Raw genomic sequence first — 19,123 nt, 5'->3', positions numbered from 1 at the left:
ATATTTTGTCTGACCGTGGTCCTCAATTTACCTCTCGTGTGTGGAAGGCCTTTTTTGAACATCTCGGTGTACATGTCAGTCTCACTTCTGGGTTCCACCCTACATGTAATGGTCAATGTGAGAGGGTTAATCAGGAACTCGGGAAATTCCTCCGCACATACTGCTTCAAACATCCCACTGATTGGTCACAATACCTCGTCTGGGCTGAAATTGCCCAAAACTCCCTAGTTAACACTACCTCTGGCCTCACCCCCTTTCAGTGTGTTCTGGGTTTTCAGCCTCCTCTAGCTCCTTGGACAGCGGTGTCCACTGATGTGCCGGCTGTGGATGAATGGATGAAGCGCAGTGAGCAGGTGTGGGAAGACACGCATCGTAAAGTCTCTGAGGTACTGCGCGTGTACAAGGAGCGTGCGGACAAGCACCGTGGTGACAGCCCAGACTACCAACCAGGAGATCGGGTGTGGCTTTCTACCCGGGACTTTAGGTTTGAGGGTAGTTGTAGAAAACTCCTGCCTAAGTTTATTGGTCCTCTTAAGATTTTGTCACGTATTAATGAAGTTACTTACAAGGTGGAGTTACCCCCTCAGTATCGTATTAATAATTCTTTTCATGTATCTCTCCTCAAGCCTATGGTCCCGGGTCCGCTCGCTGACGCTGCACCGGCTGATGTTCCACCCGCGGCTGTGGAGGGGGAGGGGTCGTCCACGTATGCTGTCCGGGAGGTGCTGGATTCACGCAGACGTGGGGGTGTACTCCAATACCTTATCGATTGGGAGGGGTATGGTCCGGAGGAGCGTTGTTGGGTGGCTGCCAAAGACGTGCTGGACCCTGCCTTGCTCGTGGAGTTTCATGCTCGTTTTCCTGGTAAGCCTGCTCCTAGGCCCCGTGGACGTCCCAAGCGTCCTCCGACCTCCTCTGCTCCAACTCGTCGGGTTTCTCGCTCTGGTGAGCCCCGTCTGTCTGGCACCTCCGCTCCGACACCTGCACCTCCCGCCGGTACTCCCTGTCCGCCGGGTGGTCGTCGCCGGGGTCGGCCCCGTTCTGCCTCCGCTCCGGTCCCTCAGGGGGAGGGTACTGTCATGTCTGGTGCTGAAAGCACGTCTGTGTCTCCCACATCCAGCTCTATCTGCGATTCTCACAGTAACAACTACAATACCCAGAACGCACCACTCCATGACACAACACACACTCCCGATCACATGACACGTCACATGACGCCACCAGGAAGTCCCGAGTACTGATTACTCAGTGTATTTAAGGGCCATGCTCACACTCACACCTCGCCGAGTATCTGTTTGGTAAATCCTACAATACAAAGCGTTTCTCTTGCCCTTGCTATCTTCCGTGTATGATCTTGTTTTTGTTTTCTACCGACTTTGATTTTTGCCTGCTCCCTTGTGTTGGATTACCGTGTATGACCTGGACTGTTTATTGTACTCTGGATTTTTGCCTACCCTGTGATACTGCCTACCCGTGTATGAACTCTGGACTGTCCTCCGGTTATGGTATGGTTTCTCTACACTGTGCATTTTTGGTACTGACCCTGTTTCTGTTGACTACCCCTGTCTACTCTATAACTTTAATAAAAGTTATTTTATTGTATCTGCACCAGTCTCATTCCTGTCTGGCCCTGACACATATTTAATCATGTTTTTGCTTTTTTTTTTGTTGTTTACTGTTTAGGGATGGTTTATGAAATAAACAGGTCAATATGAAATATAATGTATTACAAACATACAAATGTATTACAAAAAAGCTTCCGATGCAATGGAAATAAAAATACAAAAAACTGTTAAATATTTTAGTTAATCATATTTATTTGCTATACAGATTTTATAATAGAATATTAGATTCTTCTTTTCTGTGCATTACAGAGAGAAAACCGCATTCTTACATTTTTCTATCACTATAGATAATTTAGGACTGAAAGGGGTTAAAGCCTCGGGAGGTAAAGTAAGTTATACTTATTTAGCATGTACTTGGTATTATTATGTATGGTGAATAGATTTTGCTCTATCTGCAATACATCTTTACAGGAACTAGGCAAGCTCTGTGCGTACATCTGCACATCTGTGTCAGCAATGGGCGCTATTGTAAATTGTAGCATAATACAGTACAGTAGCTGACAGATATCCACAAACGTATCGTCGATGTCCAATGAAAAACACTTATCTCCATTTTTGTCGATTTTTAGTTTACTACATAATTTGAACAGACAAACTGTACCTTACACTGTGCCAAAATTTCTTGATGAACGGACCAATAGAAGTTCTTTAAAATGACCTGAAATAAACTCTTTTTACATTGACTCCCATTGAAAGTTTACAAGGTTTTTTCTCTCTCCTGTAAAGTTTCTATTTTGGAGATTAGTGTTTTTCATTGGACAGCGACAATATGAATATACAGTACAGTGTGTCTGTGAGAAACCAGTAAATACGGTATAATATCTCAGATTATACATTGTATGTATGTTTGAATAGAGCTAAATATGAAACATGGAGGTTTTAATAAGGGAAAGTGCGTGGGCTCGTGGTCCAGCCGAACCCAGTCACTTCTGATTGGGTTCTGTAATGAATTCATTAGCAGGACCTCGTGCCTGTGCCCTCACTGGATGCCAGAGGGTCTGGCCATGCTCTCAGCTTCATAAACGCCCACACAGAGACCCAATGCTAATGCGGTGTCAGGATTGGGTAGCCTGTGCAGCCTGTGAGGAGGTTATGGAAAGCTTCGTGGCTCAGGGCTCCAAATCTTCGGATGCAGAAACACAGTGGCTGAATCTGGACTGCTGGTGGAATTAGAGCTGAATTAGAGCTGAAAGATTGCAGACAAATCTGACATCACTGATCAGACAGACCATAATTTACAGTAACGTCTCTGTTCATTAGCCCAATGCCTGCTGATCTTCAAGTAGAGAAGGAAAGAATCAGTCGGCTATGTATTAGTAATGGATTTTCAACCTAAATAGTATAAATATGTGCTCAGAGATCAGAAGATAATTTGGTAACACTTTATAATAAATGATTAATAACTGTTGTTTTTCACATTTTAAGAAACTAAAAATTGTTATTAAATTTGTAAATACTAATGAACGCATTGGCAAAATGAACTGAAATTGATAAACATTTGCCTGGTTTAAAATTCATATTGACTAGCGATTTATTAGTGTTCAAATTCTGATGAACTACTGCTGTGTTCACATCTACTAATCATTAGTTAAAAATATATTAATGAAATTTATTATAAAGTGTTACCGATATTTTTTTATACAGTGTTGAGAACTAGTCAGGTATAGACTACATACACTGACTTCCAAATGTCATTGGAAATCACACTAACTAGATACACTTCTCAAGATTCCATTGCTCAGGCATGTATATTGAGTATTAGAACATTAACTGGATACCCCTCTCAAGAGTATACTGTATCACTCAGCCAAGTATAGTAAGTATCAGAACACAGCAGAGCTACCAAAGGGAACTAACAACACTCTGGGCTCAACAGTGCAGTTCTGCTTTTAAATTCATGGACTCCTATAGTTAAGGCTTGTAGTTTGTATTTGTAGTTTTAAATGTGGTTTATTACAAAATCAAGAGACAATAGGACAATAGCAATCTCTATTGTGTCCAATAACAGCAATCAGTCCATCTCTATCCTAAATCATGACCAGCACAGTACATTTTACAAAAGCCCTATTTTTCGTAATCGGCAGACTGTTTTATTGTGGATAGAGGAACAAGAAAAAAAAAAAAAAACACAGATGAACCAAACTCCCAAAATATCCCTAGTCAGGTGGGCGGTGCCTAAACAAACAAGGTTCCACAGAACGGAAGAGGGTGATTCTAATGCTGTGTGAGTCACACTGTGGACTCAGGGAGGCTAAATCAACCTCCTGCCAGTGCATATCTGTGTTTAGGTCTATTCTGTAAATGACCCGGTCAATAGTTTATATTGCTTGTTAGATTTGCCCTCCACTCTAACCTCAGTGTTTTGTTTAGTCTGCTGAGCATCTGCACCAAGAGAAAAAGAGAGGGGAGTACATGAAGATGGAAAAAGATAGGGGGAAAAAAAGAGAGCGGAAAATTGAGATTGAGAGAACAAAAGAGAGGGTCTGAACAATAGAGAATAGAAAGAATATAAGTATAGACATCAAAAACAGAGGATTAAGAGATGGAGAAAAAGTGGATGTAGATATGGATGTTGATATAGATACAAAAATGAATGCAGATATAGATGTAGTTATAAAATTATATTTGAATGTAGATGTGGATATGTACATTATCAGTTCAATGTTTTAGAACACCTCTATTTTTTCTGTTTCATTTTTAAAATTAAAGAATAAAAGATCTTTATTAAATAGGAGTAGTTCAAAATCATAATCAAATAAAATAAACAGCAAGGTCAAAACCATTAAACAAACACGAAGGGCAGAGAACATATCAAGAATGTTGAGAACATCCAGTTCAATGACAAGGTAAGGCTGTATAGAAGGACAAGGCAAAATCAAAAAGTCAAAAATACAAAAAACGTTCAAACAGAATAAACTGACAGAACCAAATCTAATACTCGGCTGGGAGTATATGAAGTGCAGAGATAGGTGAACAGATGAAATCAGTGCTCAGGTGATTGTGGTCTGGGAGGTGTCATGTGATCAGTAATGTGATGGAGTGAATGAGTGATGTCAGCGTATGGGCAATGGAGTCCAGAGCTGGGAGATCACTGGTAGACACAGGCGCAGGAGGAAAGGAAACACCTTCAGCACCGTCAGGGGTGAAACTCTTCAGGTCCAATAAAAACCCTGAAATAGTACAAAATCCAGTGGACTGCTACACAGTAAAAAGTTAGCAGTAAAAAATAATATAAAAAAAAACAACAACAAACAACCTGTAACTGGCTGGACAAGAATCCAAGAGCACAGCATGATACTATGTTTATGCTCCATTGCCTCAACTTCCAAATATTAATACCCACATAGAAAATGAACCAATACCGTAACAAGGTATTTTAAGAAATTATAGAAAACCCTCTTTAGACTGAGCTCAGTTCTTTCGAACCATATCAACAAACAACCAACCTCAACAGACTACTTCAGCACAATATAAAGCACACACTCATTTACATTTTAGTGTTGCGTAAGGAGAACACAGCAACAGCTGCAATCTAATACTGGTGCTTTTTAGGAAACAAGTCATTGGTCAACAACTTACAGCTGGTCTGGTAGCAATGAAAATAAAGTGAGTTTTGGAAAAATGATGGATGCAAAAAAGTTGAATTAGTTTTAAAGCCTTAGCCTGTAGCAGTGCTGGAACAGACTGTTTACGGGGGATGGGGATTGAGATATAGATATATATGTGGAAGTGGGTGTTGACGTGAATATGAAGGTGGATGTAGATCTGGATCTGGATATGAAATTGGATATGGATGTGGATGTAGATGTATATCGTTGCTGTCCAACGAAAAATACTTTTTTGCCGATTTTTAGTCTACTACATAATTTGAACAAACTGCCCCTTACACTGTGCCAAAATTTCTTGATGAACGGACCAATAGAAACTCTTCAAAATGACCTGAAATAAACTCTTTTTTCATAGACTTCCATTGAAAGTTTCCAAGGTCTCTCTCCTCTAAAATTGCTGTTTTGGAGTGGATGTTGATGGAGATGTGTGTATTTCTGTGTGGATTTGGATGTAGTTATACAGCCCTGGAAAAAATCAAGAGACCACTTCTGTTTCTGAATCAGTTTCTGATTTTGCAATTTATAGGTTTATGTTTGAGTAAAATCAACATTGTTTTTTTTATTCTATAAACTACGGGCAATATTTTACCTAAATTCCAAATAAAGGTATTGTCATTTAGAGCATTTATTGGCAGATAATGAGAAATGGCTGAAATAACAAAAAAAGATTCTCCTCCACCAGTCTTACATGCTGCTTTTGGATAACTTTATGTCGCTCCTGGTCCAAACATTCCAGCAGTTCAGCTTGGTTTGATGGTTTGTGATTATCCATCTTCCTCTTGATTGTATTCCAGAGGTTTTCAATTTGGTAAAATCAAAGAAACTCATAATTTTTAAGTACTCTCATTTTTTTCCAGAGCTGTAGGTATTAATGTGGATGTAGATTTGGATTCAGATGTGAAAGTGGGTTTGGATGTAGATATGCATGTTATGTGTGGATGTGGGTTTAAATGGGGACAGAGATAAAGATATATATATATATATATATATATATATATATATATATATATATATATATATATGGAAGTGGATGTAGGTGTAGATATGAAGGTGGGCGCTGATGTAGATGTAGATGTTAATGTGGATGTGGATTAGATGCTGTGGCTCTAGTGGATTGTTCTGCTGTTTTTTTTTTTATGAGGAGGACTTTTTCAGCTTCACTCTATCGCCCTCAAGTGAGCAGAGAGGGAACTGCAGCAGTGAGGGAGTGAAATGAGGAGAGGAGAAAGCATCAGATCTGATAATGATAATAATCTTCATTTTCTTGATGATCATAATGGAAGAAACAATGGAAGAATCTGTTATGGCCTGGTCTAGATCAGGTAACAACAATAATAAAAGAGACCCCTGTGCTCTCAATGCTGTACTTTATACCCACCTAGCCAATAGGTATCATGTCAAGAGTCTAATGCTTATCTATTTTAGAAACTTTTATTCTATTGGCAAAATTCCTTTACCCAGAAAAACTGCAACAACTCCTATATAGCTCATGTTTTAGTATAGTGTGTTATATTACCTAATTTAACTAATAACCATACTATAAAAAAACTAATAGATAACATATATATATATATATCAGCATAGAAAAAAAAACTAATTTATAACTATCACTGATGTTATAACTAATGTATAACTAACATCAGTACTGTAATATCTTATATTAGTGCTGTAATAGTGCTATGTCCATACCATAATAATTACCAATAAATAATGAATATATCAACACTGTGATAACTTATTTATTACTAGTATGCCATTGTTGTATTAACATGTAACTAATACATGTTGGCAATTTAATAAGTAATAAATAACTAATATGTCAGAACTGTAGTAACTAATGTATAACTAATATCATTGCTGTAATAGACAAAGTATAGCTAATATCAGTACTGTAGTAACTAATATAAAACTAATATCAATAATGTAATAGAAAACATATAGCTAATAATAGTAAAGTAGTAACTAATGTATAACTAATATTATTAATGTAATAGACAACATATAGCTAATATTTAAACTGTAGTAACTAATATATAACTAATATCAATAATGTAATAGAAAACATATAGCTAATATTAGTACTGTAGTAACTAATGTATAACTAATATAATTGCTGTAATAGACAAAGTATAGCTAATATTAGTACTGTAGTAACTAATATATAACTAATATTAATGAAATAGACAATGTATTGCTAATATTTGAACTGTAGTAACTAATATATAACTAATATCAATAATGAAATAGACAATGTATTGCTAATATTTGAACTGTAGTAACTAATATATAACTAATATCAATAATGTAACAGACAATATATAGCTAATATTAGTACTGTAGTAACTAATGTATAACTAATATAATTGCTGTAATAGACAAAGTATAGATAATATCAGGAGTGTAGTAACTAATAGACAACATATAGCTAATATTAGTACTGTAGTAACTAATATATAACTAATATCATTAATGTAATAGACAACATATAGCTAATATTAGTACTGTAGTAACTAATACATAATTAATATTGTTGCTGTAATAGACAAAGTATATATAATATTAATACTGTAGTAACTATTATATAACTAATATCACTACTGTAATAGACAATGTATAACTTATATCAATAATGTAAGAAAGGGCTGTTTAAAAATCTACAAAAGTAGTGTGCATATACATGTATGTATTTAAATCTATACCATAAACACACACACACACACACACACTGCCAATTTATTATGGTGCTCAGTTCAGGTGTCCAGTGCATTTGGCCTTTGTCCAGCAGTGAGAGGGCAATGCTGCATACAAAATCAAGTGTGTGTGTGCGTGTTTGTGTGTGTGTGTGTGTGTGTGTGTGTGTGTGTGTGTGTTTTACAACTTAAGCCAACTTGGCACACAGTGTGACTGCAACAACACCACAGCAACCCCTTATTCACCACTGAGTCAACTGAGCCCAGAGTGATACAGCATACCCAGTGTGTATGTATGTGTTTGTGTGTGTGTGTGTGTGTGTTTGTGTGTGTGTGTGTGTGTGTGTGTGTGTGTGTGTGTGTCTGTGTGTGTGTGCATCAACAATACTGATTGCAACATATAAGCATTGCTCATAGACATGAAGATGGATGGTATGAGAGTGTGGGTGAAGAAACACTTCCCTCCGTTTGGTATACTCTCTCTACCATCTTTAATATACCCCCCCCCCCCCACACACACACACACACACACAACCCTCACCCCCCCAACCCTCGTCCCCTCCCCAAATCACGCCCACCACCCCACCTCGCCCTCCTCGCTCCCGTCTGGGGCATTAAAAGGGTAATACAATCATACTACTGCAGCGGATCAATCATTCTGCCCCCAATTCCCTTCCCAGTGCCAACACCACCCCTCCAAACACACACAAAAACAAACACACACTCACACACACACACACACACACACACACACAATTACAGCTTCAGTTTCCACTACTATGTTATTGACGCACGCTGTTGCGTAAAGCCGCAAGCTCTGTAAATAAAGACCTGAGACCTGTTCATCAATATAAACCCCATGGGATGTACAGAGACCCCCCCTCCCCCCCCCCAACTGACACACATTTATAATATACACCTCCCTGATCTTCTGTAGTACAATCAAGGTTAAAAGCTGGGAAAAGTAGAATTATTAATAAAAATTTAGAAAAAATACGGTATCACTTTCGATAAAGCCTATATTCATGTCATTAAAAATGCATTTATAACTCATTTATATCTCATTAGAACTTGTTAAAAAATCCATGGTTATAATCATGGTTATAATAAACTAATAAACATGTTATAACACAAGGCTCCAAGTGGTCCAGCAGGCTTAGTGCTGCCACTATGACCAGGAGATTGCTGGTTTGAATCCCAGTCATGCAGCTTTGCCATCAGCTGCCGGAACCCTGCGAGAGCATAAATGGCCTTGCTCTCTCTCTGGGTGGGTAGATGGCGCTCTTTCCCCATGTCACTCCAAAGGGTGATGTTGATCAGCACAAGGCGTCTGTGAGCTGATGTATCAGAACCGCCTTCCTCCAAGTGCGCTGTGATGCTACTCGGCAATGCTACATCAGCAGCAGTTTGAAAAGAGGTGGTGGCTGACCTCACATATATCAGAGGAGGCATGTGCTAGTCTTCACCCTCCTGGTGTTGGGGCATTACTAGTGGAGGGGGAGTCCTAATCGAATTAGTTGTTAGCCAGCCAGCTAATCTTAGTTAAATGTATAAAACGTACTGGATTGCTGGATTGAACTTCGGTTCTGTAATCTAACCAAACATAAATGGTTTGGTAATAAAATACACAAACTGCACTTTTACTTGGCTTCTGATCTGGTCTCTAAGCTGCACTGGAAACTCAATAAAAGCAGTCTGAGATGCTTGATCTGGGGGAATGATTAGGCAAGTTTGGCTCTGGATGCAAATTTGACAAAATGGCAGACATTTTTGGCATTTTTTTTCCGATAATTGAAAGAGAATATAACCATGGCATTCATAGATTTTTACAGCCATTGGATCTAAAAAATCCCTTTCAGTACAACCATTCACCATTATTTCAAAACAAAAAATTATAATATATATAATAAGTATATACCATATATATAATATAATATATATATATATATAATATATTGACTCAACATTCTTACAGCTCTGCTTTGCTAGATTTTTGAGATAAACGTCACCTCCAGGAAATCAGTAATCTGGATGGATCGAGGTTCCTCATTTTCTTCTTTTGAAATGTTGAAACATCAGCGTCTTCTACTTACAGTACACAGCCATCAGTCATCTTCAATAAGCTCCCACTCACAGCCAGGGTATGTTTATTTATTTTGGAGGAGATGAGTCGTGAGTCTAGAACTGAAAGGTGTATCTGCAGCTGGTACCACTTTAAAATAAGGCTCCTTTATAAAGAGTGTATAAATGAGTTAATAATTATGTTATTAATAAGGTTATAAAGCATTAATAGGCAGTTACATAACATAAATAGGAAAGGCAACAGTGGTCTGCCATGTGCCAAATAGTGATTCCACATCCATGTATACTGTTAAACCTCAAATCTTACTAGACATTTATCTTACTTTGTCTTTTCTATGTTATTTTATTAGATATGTTAAAAAAGGTCATCAGTGTTGTTCTCTCTGTGTATGTGTTTTTTAAGTGTTTATTAATGTTTTCTTTAAAGTATTTACAACTTAATTTATAACCATTGATAAACTATTTAGAAACCCTTTATAAAGGAGCCTTGTATTAAAGTAGTACCCTGCAGCCCTTTATGTACAGTTGGAATCCTCAGTTAGAATCCCCATACTTAAAACAAATCAAGTGAAATTATTTCAAGGCAATGAATCTTATTTTTAACATTATTTCAAACATTAAAAGTGTGAGATTATTTTGATTATTTTAGCAAATCTAATTTCACCTAGAAGTTAGACCTTATTGCAAGTAATTTGAACTAAACTAAATAAAAAAAAATCAGATTATTGTTTCCAAATATAAGATATTAAACCAAGGATTTCTACCTGATTCAAGCCTTAATTTAAGGATTTAGTGATTTCTAGTACTTTTAGTGTTTATAAAATACTGTTATTTTTTCAATGTATATTCACATTTATTACTCAAGTAGAAATATAGACACTATGGTTTAAAAAATACTAAGTAAAAGTGTAAAAGTTCTGGTTTCAAAACTACTTAAAGTATAAAAATTATTCCACAGGAGCCTATAGTGCACTAACTCTCTTCATAAAACACATTTTTATAAAAGTCATAATGACTATAATGTTATATTAAAATATAAATATAAATTTGGGATGCACTAGGCTGCCTGTTTCAAATGCATATCATTGCTGTTCAATGAAAAAAGAAGTATCTGCATTTTTGTTGATGTTTAGATTAATATAATAATATAATAATATAATATATATAATTTAATATAATAATAATAATATAATAATATAATAACTGTCCCTTAAACTGTCCAAAAATGTCTTGATGAACAGAACAATAGAAATACTTAAAAATGACCTGAAATAAACTCTTTTTACATTAACTTCCATTGATTTTTTTTTTTCTCTCTCCTGTAAAGTGGCTGTTTTGGAGGTACTTGTTTTTCATTAATGGTTTATCTGGATAGTGTTTTTCTTTTCTTCTTTTTAACAATGAGAAGCCAGACTGAAAACAAGCTGAAATTAAAAAAAGGAGAAACAAGGCTATTTTTAAAATGTAAGGAGTAGAAAGTACAGAAAAATGTAAGAAGTAGAATTTAGAATTCAGCTGAAACATAATTACTCCAGTAAAGTACAGATAGACGAAATATGGATATGTATCTGGTTATGTAAGCTAACAAAGTATTTGTACTTAATTACTTGACACCTTTGTTGGTAACTGTTACAAATCCCCCTACATCTATAATCAATTAACTTTACCTGTACACTGTAAGCCCGGATAAGTTTAATTTGCTTTAAAAATTGGAGGAAACCGGTTGCCTTAAAAAAGTTAAGTGATGGGTAATGAAAACTTAAGTTAGCATAACTTAGAACATCAAGTTATTACAACTAAAGAGAAGTTAATTTACCTTTTTTATTTTTGTTATTCTGTTAGACCAAACTTAAAAGCAGCTGGTTTGCTCAATTTTGCTCAAAGTAGTGGGGAAGAAAAACATCTATTTATTACAACTAAATGGGAATTTGATTTATTTCTAAGGTAGCCCAGGGAGAATCACTACACACTGATGGTGAGTGTCAGAAACTGTTGGACACACCCATTATGCAAATAGATTGTGACAGAAGCCAATGGAAAAGAATCTGTTAATGTCAACAGACTAAACTCAGTTATTATAAGTTGGTTCAAATCAAAGATCTCAGTTTGAATTTTTATGTGCCCACAAATGTTCAACTTACTCAAAATAGTTGAGTATTGTTTAGAAATATCCAATATTATGTAAAACAGACTTAAATCATTTGAGTTCAAATAATGCATAGACTGTATATAGCTGGACAGAGCATCGTCTCTCAAAAGTGAAGCCACCACAGGTCGGGCGCCCCCTGCTGTTCGGTTCCAGAAAGCTGTGTAAACCCATCCATCCCCATAGGTTTCAATGACAAAACAGACAACTTTCAATTACGTTTTTTTTCTAATATACTGTAATTCTACCTCCATTATTTAAATGCAGCAGCTAGTGTAACCTCTGCTTATATTGTAAAATTTTTATATCCCCACAGAATTCGTTTTTTAAAACGTTATTCAGCTCTATTAAAAAAAGGTGTGGTTATGGTAAAAGGGCTGCTTATGGGCGGGACCAATAACAGACCGTCAGCTCCGCTCCTCCCCGCTCTGCAGTCTGTGACCGCGAGGCAGCCCTCAGGGGCGGGGTTATTTAAAGAGTAGGCGGTCTCTCCACAGTCTTTCTCCCTCCTCTAATCTCTACTGCGCTGTGTCAGGATCGCCAACATGGCGGAAGATTTTGGCTTCATTTTCATTGAATGAATGGGAACGGAGACACGGCATCCATCTTTTTTTACAGTCTCTGAAATAATATATGGGTTTACAGTGTAGGCTTTATATAGAGTTTCTCCAGGTACAGTATGGCTACGAACTGTTAACAAAGTACAGTACATAAAAGAGTACAAGACATAAAAAAACACAAAAATATGACACAGTCTGTTAGTACAACAAACTTAAATAGCTTTATTTAGTTCATAAAGTCCATAAGATAAGATACAGTGAGTTTAAATAGAACAGTCAATTCAATACATAAAAATAACAAATACTGACAGTGTAGAAATCAGTCAACAGTGATCAACTAACACAGTTGAGGCGTTAAGCTCAGCTCTGCAGAGATTAGTGTATTTCTACATCTCTAACACACCGCATTCACCACTTTCAGCTCCTGTGAAGGTGTTGCTAATTAGCTGGTGAGCAGAAACAGGTGTGCTAAACGAGTTGGAGTGCTGGGCTCTATATTTAGAAGCTGGAGCTTAACATCTCTGGACCAATACTTATAAAAACAGGTGTGTGATTGTGAAAAAACATGTAGAAAAATTGGAACGTGGTGTCAGATATTACAGCAGAAAGTATGAGCTCAAAGTATTGCATACAATATAAAAGAATATGTTTACTGTACATGTAGTGTATGCAATAGTTTGGTGGAATCTTCGGTGGTTCTTCTGTGTTTTTTATTGTATTGATTGTAACAAACCACTTTTTTGTCAGATTAAGTTACATATTGAGATATTGAGCAGTCAAGAAAAAATTATTCAATGTCTGAAAAGAAGTGTCTGAATAGACTTAGCTCCTCTTTTATTGGCAAAGATCTACAAAAAAATGGCTTAATCTGGAAACAAGACTAAGGATTGTATATTGCTGTGTTCCATTTTGAGCTCAGATGTCAGAATTCTTTAGTTTCTAGAAGGAATTTTGGTGTCCCTTTATGTGGTATTTGGGATGGTCCATTATATATGCCTTATAGATGCTTAACTAACATTGAATTAACATTGCAACTGCAACTGAACTCTCAGATAATGGAGACTAATTGTAACCTTAATCCTAACCTTAAATCAACTCTAAAACCCAACCCTAACCCTAACATTAACCTAAATCTTAAACCTAATTCTTAACATTTAAGTGTAGGGTTAGGTGCAGGGTTACATTCAATAGAGAATGATTTACATTCAACTAAGAGATAACTGTTAAATTGCATTTAATTGGACATTCTTCTTAAAAAAAATATTATGTAATTCTTAAAAATATATATTTTTTCTTTCACAGTCAAACAAGTGCTGGATGTAAGTCTATATATATATATATATATATATATATATATATATATATATATATATATATATATATATATATATATATATATATATATTTCTCTCCTGGAAAATGTTTATTTGGTTGAGTAAAGCGCTTCCATTTATTTACAGGAAGCTTAGATTTCCAATATTTTTTCTAAGGACTAGTGTTTCAGAAAGTTTCTCCAGCATTAAGGCTGGGTGCAGCAGCATTATCATTAGCATTAGCCGCTAACCTCAGTGCTATCAGGGCAAAAATGCCACTCGATAGTGCTAGACTGAGGAACCCTGAGTGTTCTGGCAACCCAGGGCGTGATCAGGTAGCCATTCGTCCCAAGTAGCTTGTTTTAAATGCTGCAAACCCTCAAACTACAGTCCAATATAGTGTGGTTAGTGACTAGTGCTAATGCTAGTGCATCCAGCTTTAGTGCTGGAGAAACTTGATTGAAAACTCACCCTTATAATGCTGTACCTCAGCGGAGTGGATTTACTGCTCCTAAATACCTGACTGGTAGAATTCATACATAAGGTGCACCAGATTATAAGGATTTTTGGGAAAATTAAAGGATTTTAGATGCTTCTTATAGTCTGAAAAATACGGTAGTTGAATGCAACTTGAGCATCTACAAGTGTTACCTAAAATTTTAACTGGATCTGTCCCACAATTTGCTTGTTATCTCTTTTATCTATTAATGTCTCATTAAATCAGTCCTCCACACAGTACTCTATGCAACCTATCTATGTGGACATGTTTCTATTATGTTTAGATCTGCAAAATATCTCAAATACTGCATCTTATCAATTGGTATTGCTGGTAAAGCTAACCTGGGACAATGCTATCAATGGTAGCTGATATCTAAAATGCAGTCAACAAGGGTGTGACATCATTTAAAGCCCTGACATCTGAGGTTAATGGAACGCAGCATTACTCAAGGATCCATAAAAATTGCAATTTTGCTGATCCTGGCTATTGAACCTACATAAACCAGTGCTCTAATCAGTGAGTCACTACTGCATTGGTCTGGAATCGAACCACTGTGCTCACTACTCTACCAACAATGCCATACCAATACCAGGAAACACTGTATATAATCATATTACTTCTATAAGATATGAGAAAATGGATTAAGATTACAAAATCTTACATAAACATAAAGACTCAAACATAAAGACACAAATAAAAAATATTATTCTAGGAACGCACAGTGTTGTACTGAGATCTATTCTACAAACTCTTTAAAACCCTATAAAACTCAATAAAACTCTAGAAAAAGCAGCATAAAGTGTTAATAATGTCAGTACTGCTTCGTCACTATACAGAACAAAAAAGAAAAAAAAAATACTTCATACAGTACATCTAACTCAGCAACAGATACACCTATATAAAAACAAATACACTGTACAAAAAAGCTCCGGCTTACATTTGGGAATTGTCACAACATGTATTTTACTGCATACAAAACAGTAAGTAGTATAGTAGACATTAAAAACATTTGTATAGAACCTTCCTTCACTCGTTTTTTTTTTTTTTTAACGTGTTCTGCACTTTCAGAATTCAGAATGATATCACACATTCCAGAAGAATAATCGCTACAGTTGCAACTCTATTCAGACTCTTTTTTGAGTAGTTGATGTGATACAGACATAGCTGTGAAGTACGTAACGCCTCGCTGTCGTTTTTATGCAGCGTTATTCACTGCGATTAGACCTGCGAGAAGACTTTTTATATAACATTTATCAAAAGAGATGCATTATGTGCAAATTTCAACCCGATCTACGGTTGATCTTAGTGTGAAAAGCCCTCGTATGGAACTGATTTAAGAGGTATGAAAAAAATAAACACAACAATGCCATAAAAAGGCTACAGTACACGACGCAGAACATCTGCTAGAAGGTCAGAGGTGGAACATGTTCCTAAATATAGAACTAGAAGTAATTGTACGCTACAGATTAGGCTGATAATCTAATCCATTGAAGAATATAGTTTAGAAGGTTCTTTAAGGAACCGAAAATGTATTATATTTCAATCCAAAGAACCCTTATGAAAATCTCATTACCTGTTTTCACTCCACCTAAAAGCTAGCAGAAGAAGATAGGCTCTACCCTTTGTCCATCCAATGAGTGATATGCAAATTTCACATGCAAATGTGTTGTTCTGTAACATATCAGAGACAGTTTGATTGTCTTTTCTTCATAAATGAGGTGTTAAAACGTTAACTTTACAACGTTGTGCAAAGTGCTATGTTCAGTATGTTTCTTTTACAAGTTTATAAAATCATTGCAATGCATTATGCATGATGTATGATGCATTATTAACACAGGATCCATAGGAAGTTCTGAGATATAAGTAAGTTTGGCATTTGATTGTGTATCATTTAAATGTTGGTTCTGGTCATGTTGGCTTAGGTCAAAAATAAAAAAAAATAGAAAAATAAATATGATATGAAAATACAAATTGTCCAGCAGTGATGAGTGAAGCTCTGCCTCTCTGTAGAGTTCAGTCCCAACTCAAATTTCAACTCTCTGGCATAAAGTTTCTGTCGACCATAAACATCCATATGTTTGATCAAAAAAAAAAAGAAAAAAAAAATCTTGTAAAAAGTCTGGTAAAAATATTCCCCTAAAGTCTGTCTATGAAAGTTAAAGAAGATAAACTTCTGTAGCACTGCGCCCCCTGCTGTTCTGGAGATAAGAACGAGACCACAAGCTCTCGGACCCCCGCTGTTTAACCTCTGCATGGCTCGAGTTCAGTAATTCAGTTTCGGCAGCCCCGTGGCGACTGCACTGCTTCACTTCTATAAGTTTACTAAAATACAGATACTGTTTGCTTTAGTTCAACATCATATCCTCATAAATCACCACCACATCCAATCTTTTTTAAATAAATAAAAACGGCAGATGGGTTTTCATTAATGTAGAAATAAAATACTGGTCAAAAGTTTGAGAACACCCCCAGTTGTATATATATTTTTTTAATTTTTGCCATTGGAGCTCTTCAGGTCCAGTGATTAACCTGAAACGGTTTAAAAGGCAGGGAACTTAAATGGTACAAAAGTTAGAACTATACTGCCTGAGCCTTTAAGCAAAAAACAATGAAAAACTAAACAAATTAAATCAGCTTTAACTGAGCAATGGAAATAAACTGAGCTTTGAGAAATAGATGCAACAAAATGCACAATTTTCATAGCCTTTGGTCATATTAAAGCAGTATTGGGACAGATGGTGTTACTGCACTCTCTACTGCAGCATTTACACACTTACACAAGTCTTTAACTTAGAGAAATTACAAATATAGCCAGAATGCAGTGAATACTGTTTCCTAAACCTTCAAAAATATTTTGGAAACTGGAGAAAACTGGTAAAGGAAAACATCTTGCTCCCCTAACTAAAAGATAGGGGTGTTCTAAAACCTTTGACCAGTAGTTTGTATAATAAGGAAATAGTTTTCAAGTGTATTTGTGTGAATATGTAACTGAATCAAATATGTTCAATTTTGTTTTGGAACCAAACTCTGCATTATAGCAGGAGCTCCACTGTGGACCACCTCCACAAAGTACACACATTAAACAGGTCAAGCCGTTGACCAGTTTGGTTCTTGAACAGCATAGGGTTTTTTTTTTTTTTTTTTTTTTTTAGTTTGTTGCATGCTGATCTATAAGCATGATCAACCTGACCACATTAGGCCATCAATATGACCATGCTTGACTGTGCTAGTAGACCAATATCAAGGTGGTCTACCGACATGACCGTTAAGACCAAGTTGGTTGACCAGCATGACCAAAAAGATCATTAAAAAAGACCAGCATGACCAATAAGATTAGATTGGTTGACCAACAAGATCAAGCAGGCTGACCTGTATGATCAGCTGGACCATTTTGGCTGGCCATCATGACTAGCATGACCAATAAGACCACATTGGTTGACCAACACAACCAATAAGGCTAAGCTAGTTGACCAGCATGATCAATAAAACTAAGTTGGTTGACCAACAAGATCAATAAGGCCAAGTTGGTTGGGCATTATGACCAATAAGAAAATAGACTAGTATGACCAATAAGACTAAGTTAGTAGACCAGCATGACCAACAAGATCAGGTTGGTTGACCAGCAAGACCAAGCTGTTGTTGTGCTTCATGATATGCTGGACTATTCTGGCTAGCAATCATGACCAGCATGACCACCATTATCAAATATGTCAAAATTGGTCAACCAGTTAGACCAATAAGAACAAGCAGATGGACCATCAAGACCAACATTGTCAACCTGTTCAACCAGAAAGACCAGCATGACCTACAAACCCAGAATGGTTGACCATCATGGCCAATAAGAGCAGGTTGGTTGATGAGAATGACCGATCAATCAACACAACCACAATGATCACATGGGCAAACAGTATAACTAAAATCACATGCCCAAAAAAAAAACAGTATAGGGTGTTTTCACCTGGATGACCAGCTATTCAACCAGTTTGGCCATTAAAGACCAGCTTAGACCATTTGAAACTGGTTACCAGCAATGTCTGGTCTTGAACTGTATTTTCATCAGAAATATATAATAATGAATAAACAAAATAATTTGAGCAGCAAATGTAATAATAAGGAGACTGTAAATGTAAAACAGATCCCGCAGATGAGTGTCTATGTATGTGTGTGTGTGTGTGTGTGTGTGTGTGTGTGTTTATGAGTGTTTCCTGGATGAGTATTGAAAGGTCTCTCTCTCTCTCTGTCGGAGCGAGGGAGCGAGAGAGGAGGTCGCTCAGGGGAGTGTGTTCTATAAAACATAAAAGAGGAATGAAAATGAGAGAGGGATGAAGGGAGCATGTTGTATAAAAGAGGCAGGAATGAAAGAGGGAGCGAGGGATGAGGAGGGTCAGGTAGGGTCAGTTCTCAGCAGGAACAACCTCCAGGATGATCTGCAGTGATCTGTTCACTGAGTCTGCAAAATAATGTCCAAACAAACACAAATATATTAGATATTTCCTCTCTACCGACTGTATTCTCTTCAACATGCTGTCAGAATGTTACACTCTAATAAATTCAGGAGTTATCTCTTGGACAACACATGTACATAGGGCCCTATGAAATG

General features: G+C 36.6%; 1 protein-coding gene across 1 annotated transcript in view; it reads right to left on the bottom strand.

The window, feature by feature from the left end:
- Positions 1-14,090: 14,090 nt before the first annotated feature.
- slc7a11 (solute carrier family 7 member 11) overlaps positions 14,091-19,123 on the bottom strand; it is a 37,054-nt gene continuing 32,021 nt past the window's right edge. Inside the window, exon 12 of the mRNA XM_022684374.2 lies at positions 14,091-18,973. Coding sequence (XP_022540095.1) covers positions 18,918-18,973 — 56 coding nt within the window. The 3' untranslated portion in view covers positions 14,091-18,917. The remainder of the gene's footprint in view (positions 18,974-19,123) is intronic.

This window comes from Astyanax mexicanus, chromosome 10 (assembly GCF_023375975.1).
Source record: "Astyanax mexicanus isolate ESR-SI-001 chromosome 10, AstMex3_surface, whole genome shotgun sequence".
In the NCBI taxonomy this organism is placed as follows: Eukaryota; Metazoa; Chordata; class Actinopteri; order Characiformes; family Acestrorhamphidae; genus Astyanax; species Astyanax mexicanus.
The sequence above is the reverse complement of the archived record's forward strand: the minus strand, read 5'-3'. Positions and strand labels throughout refer to the sequence as shown.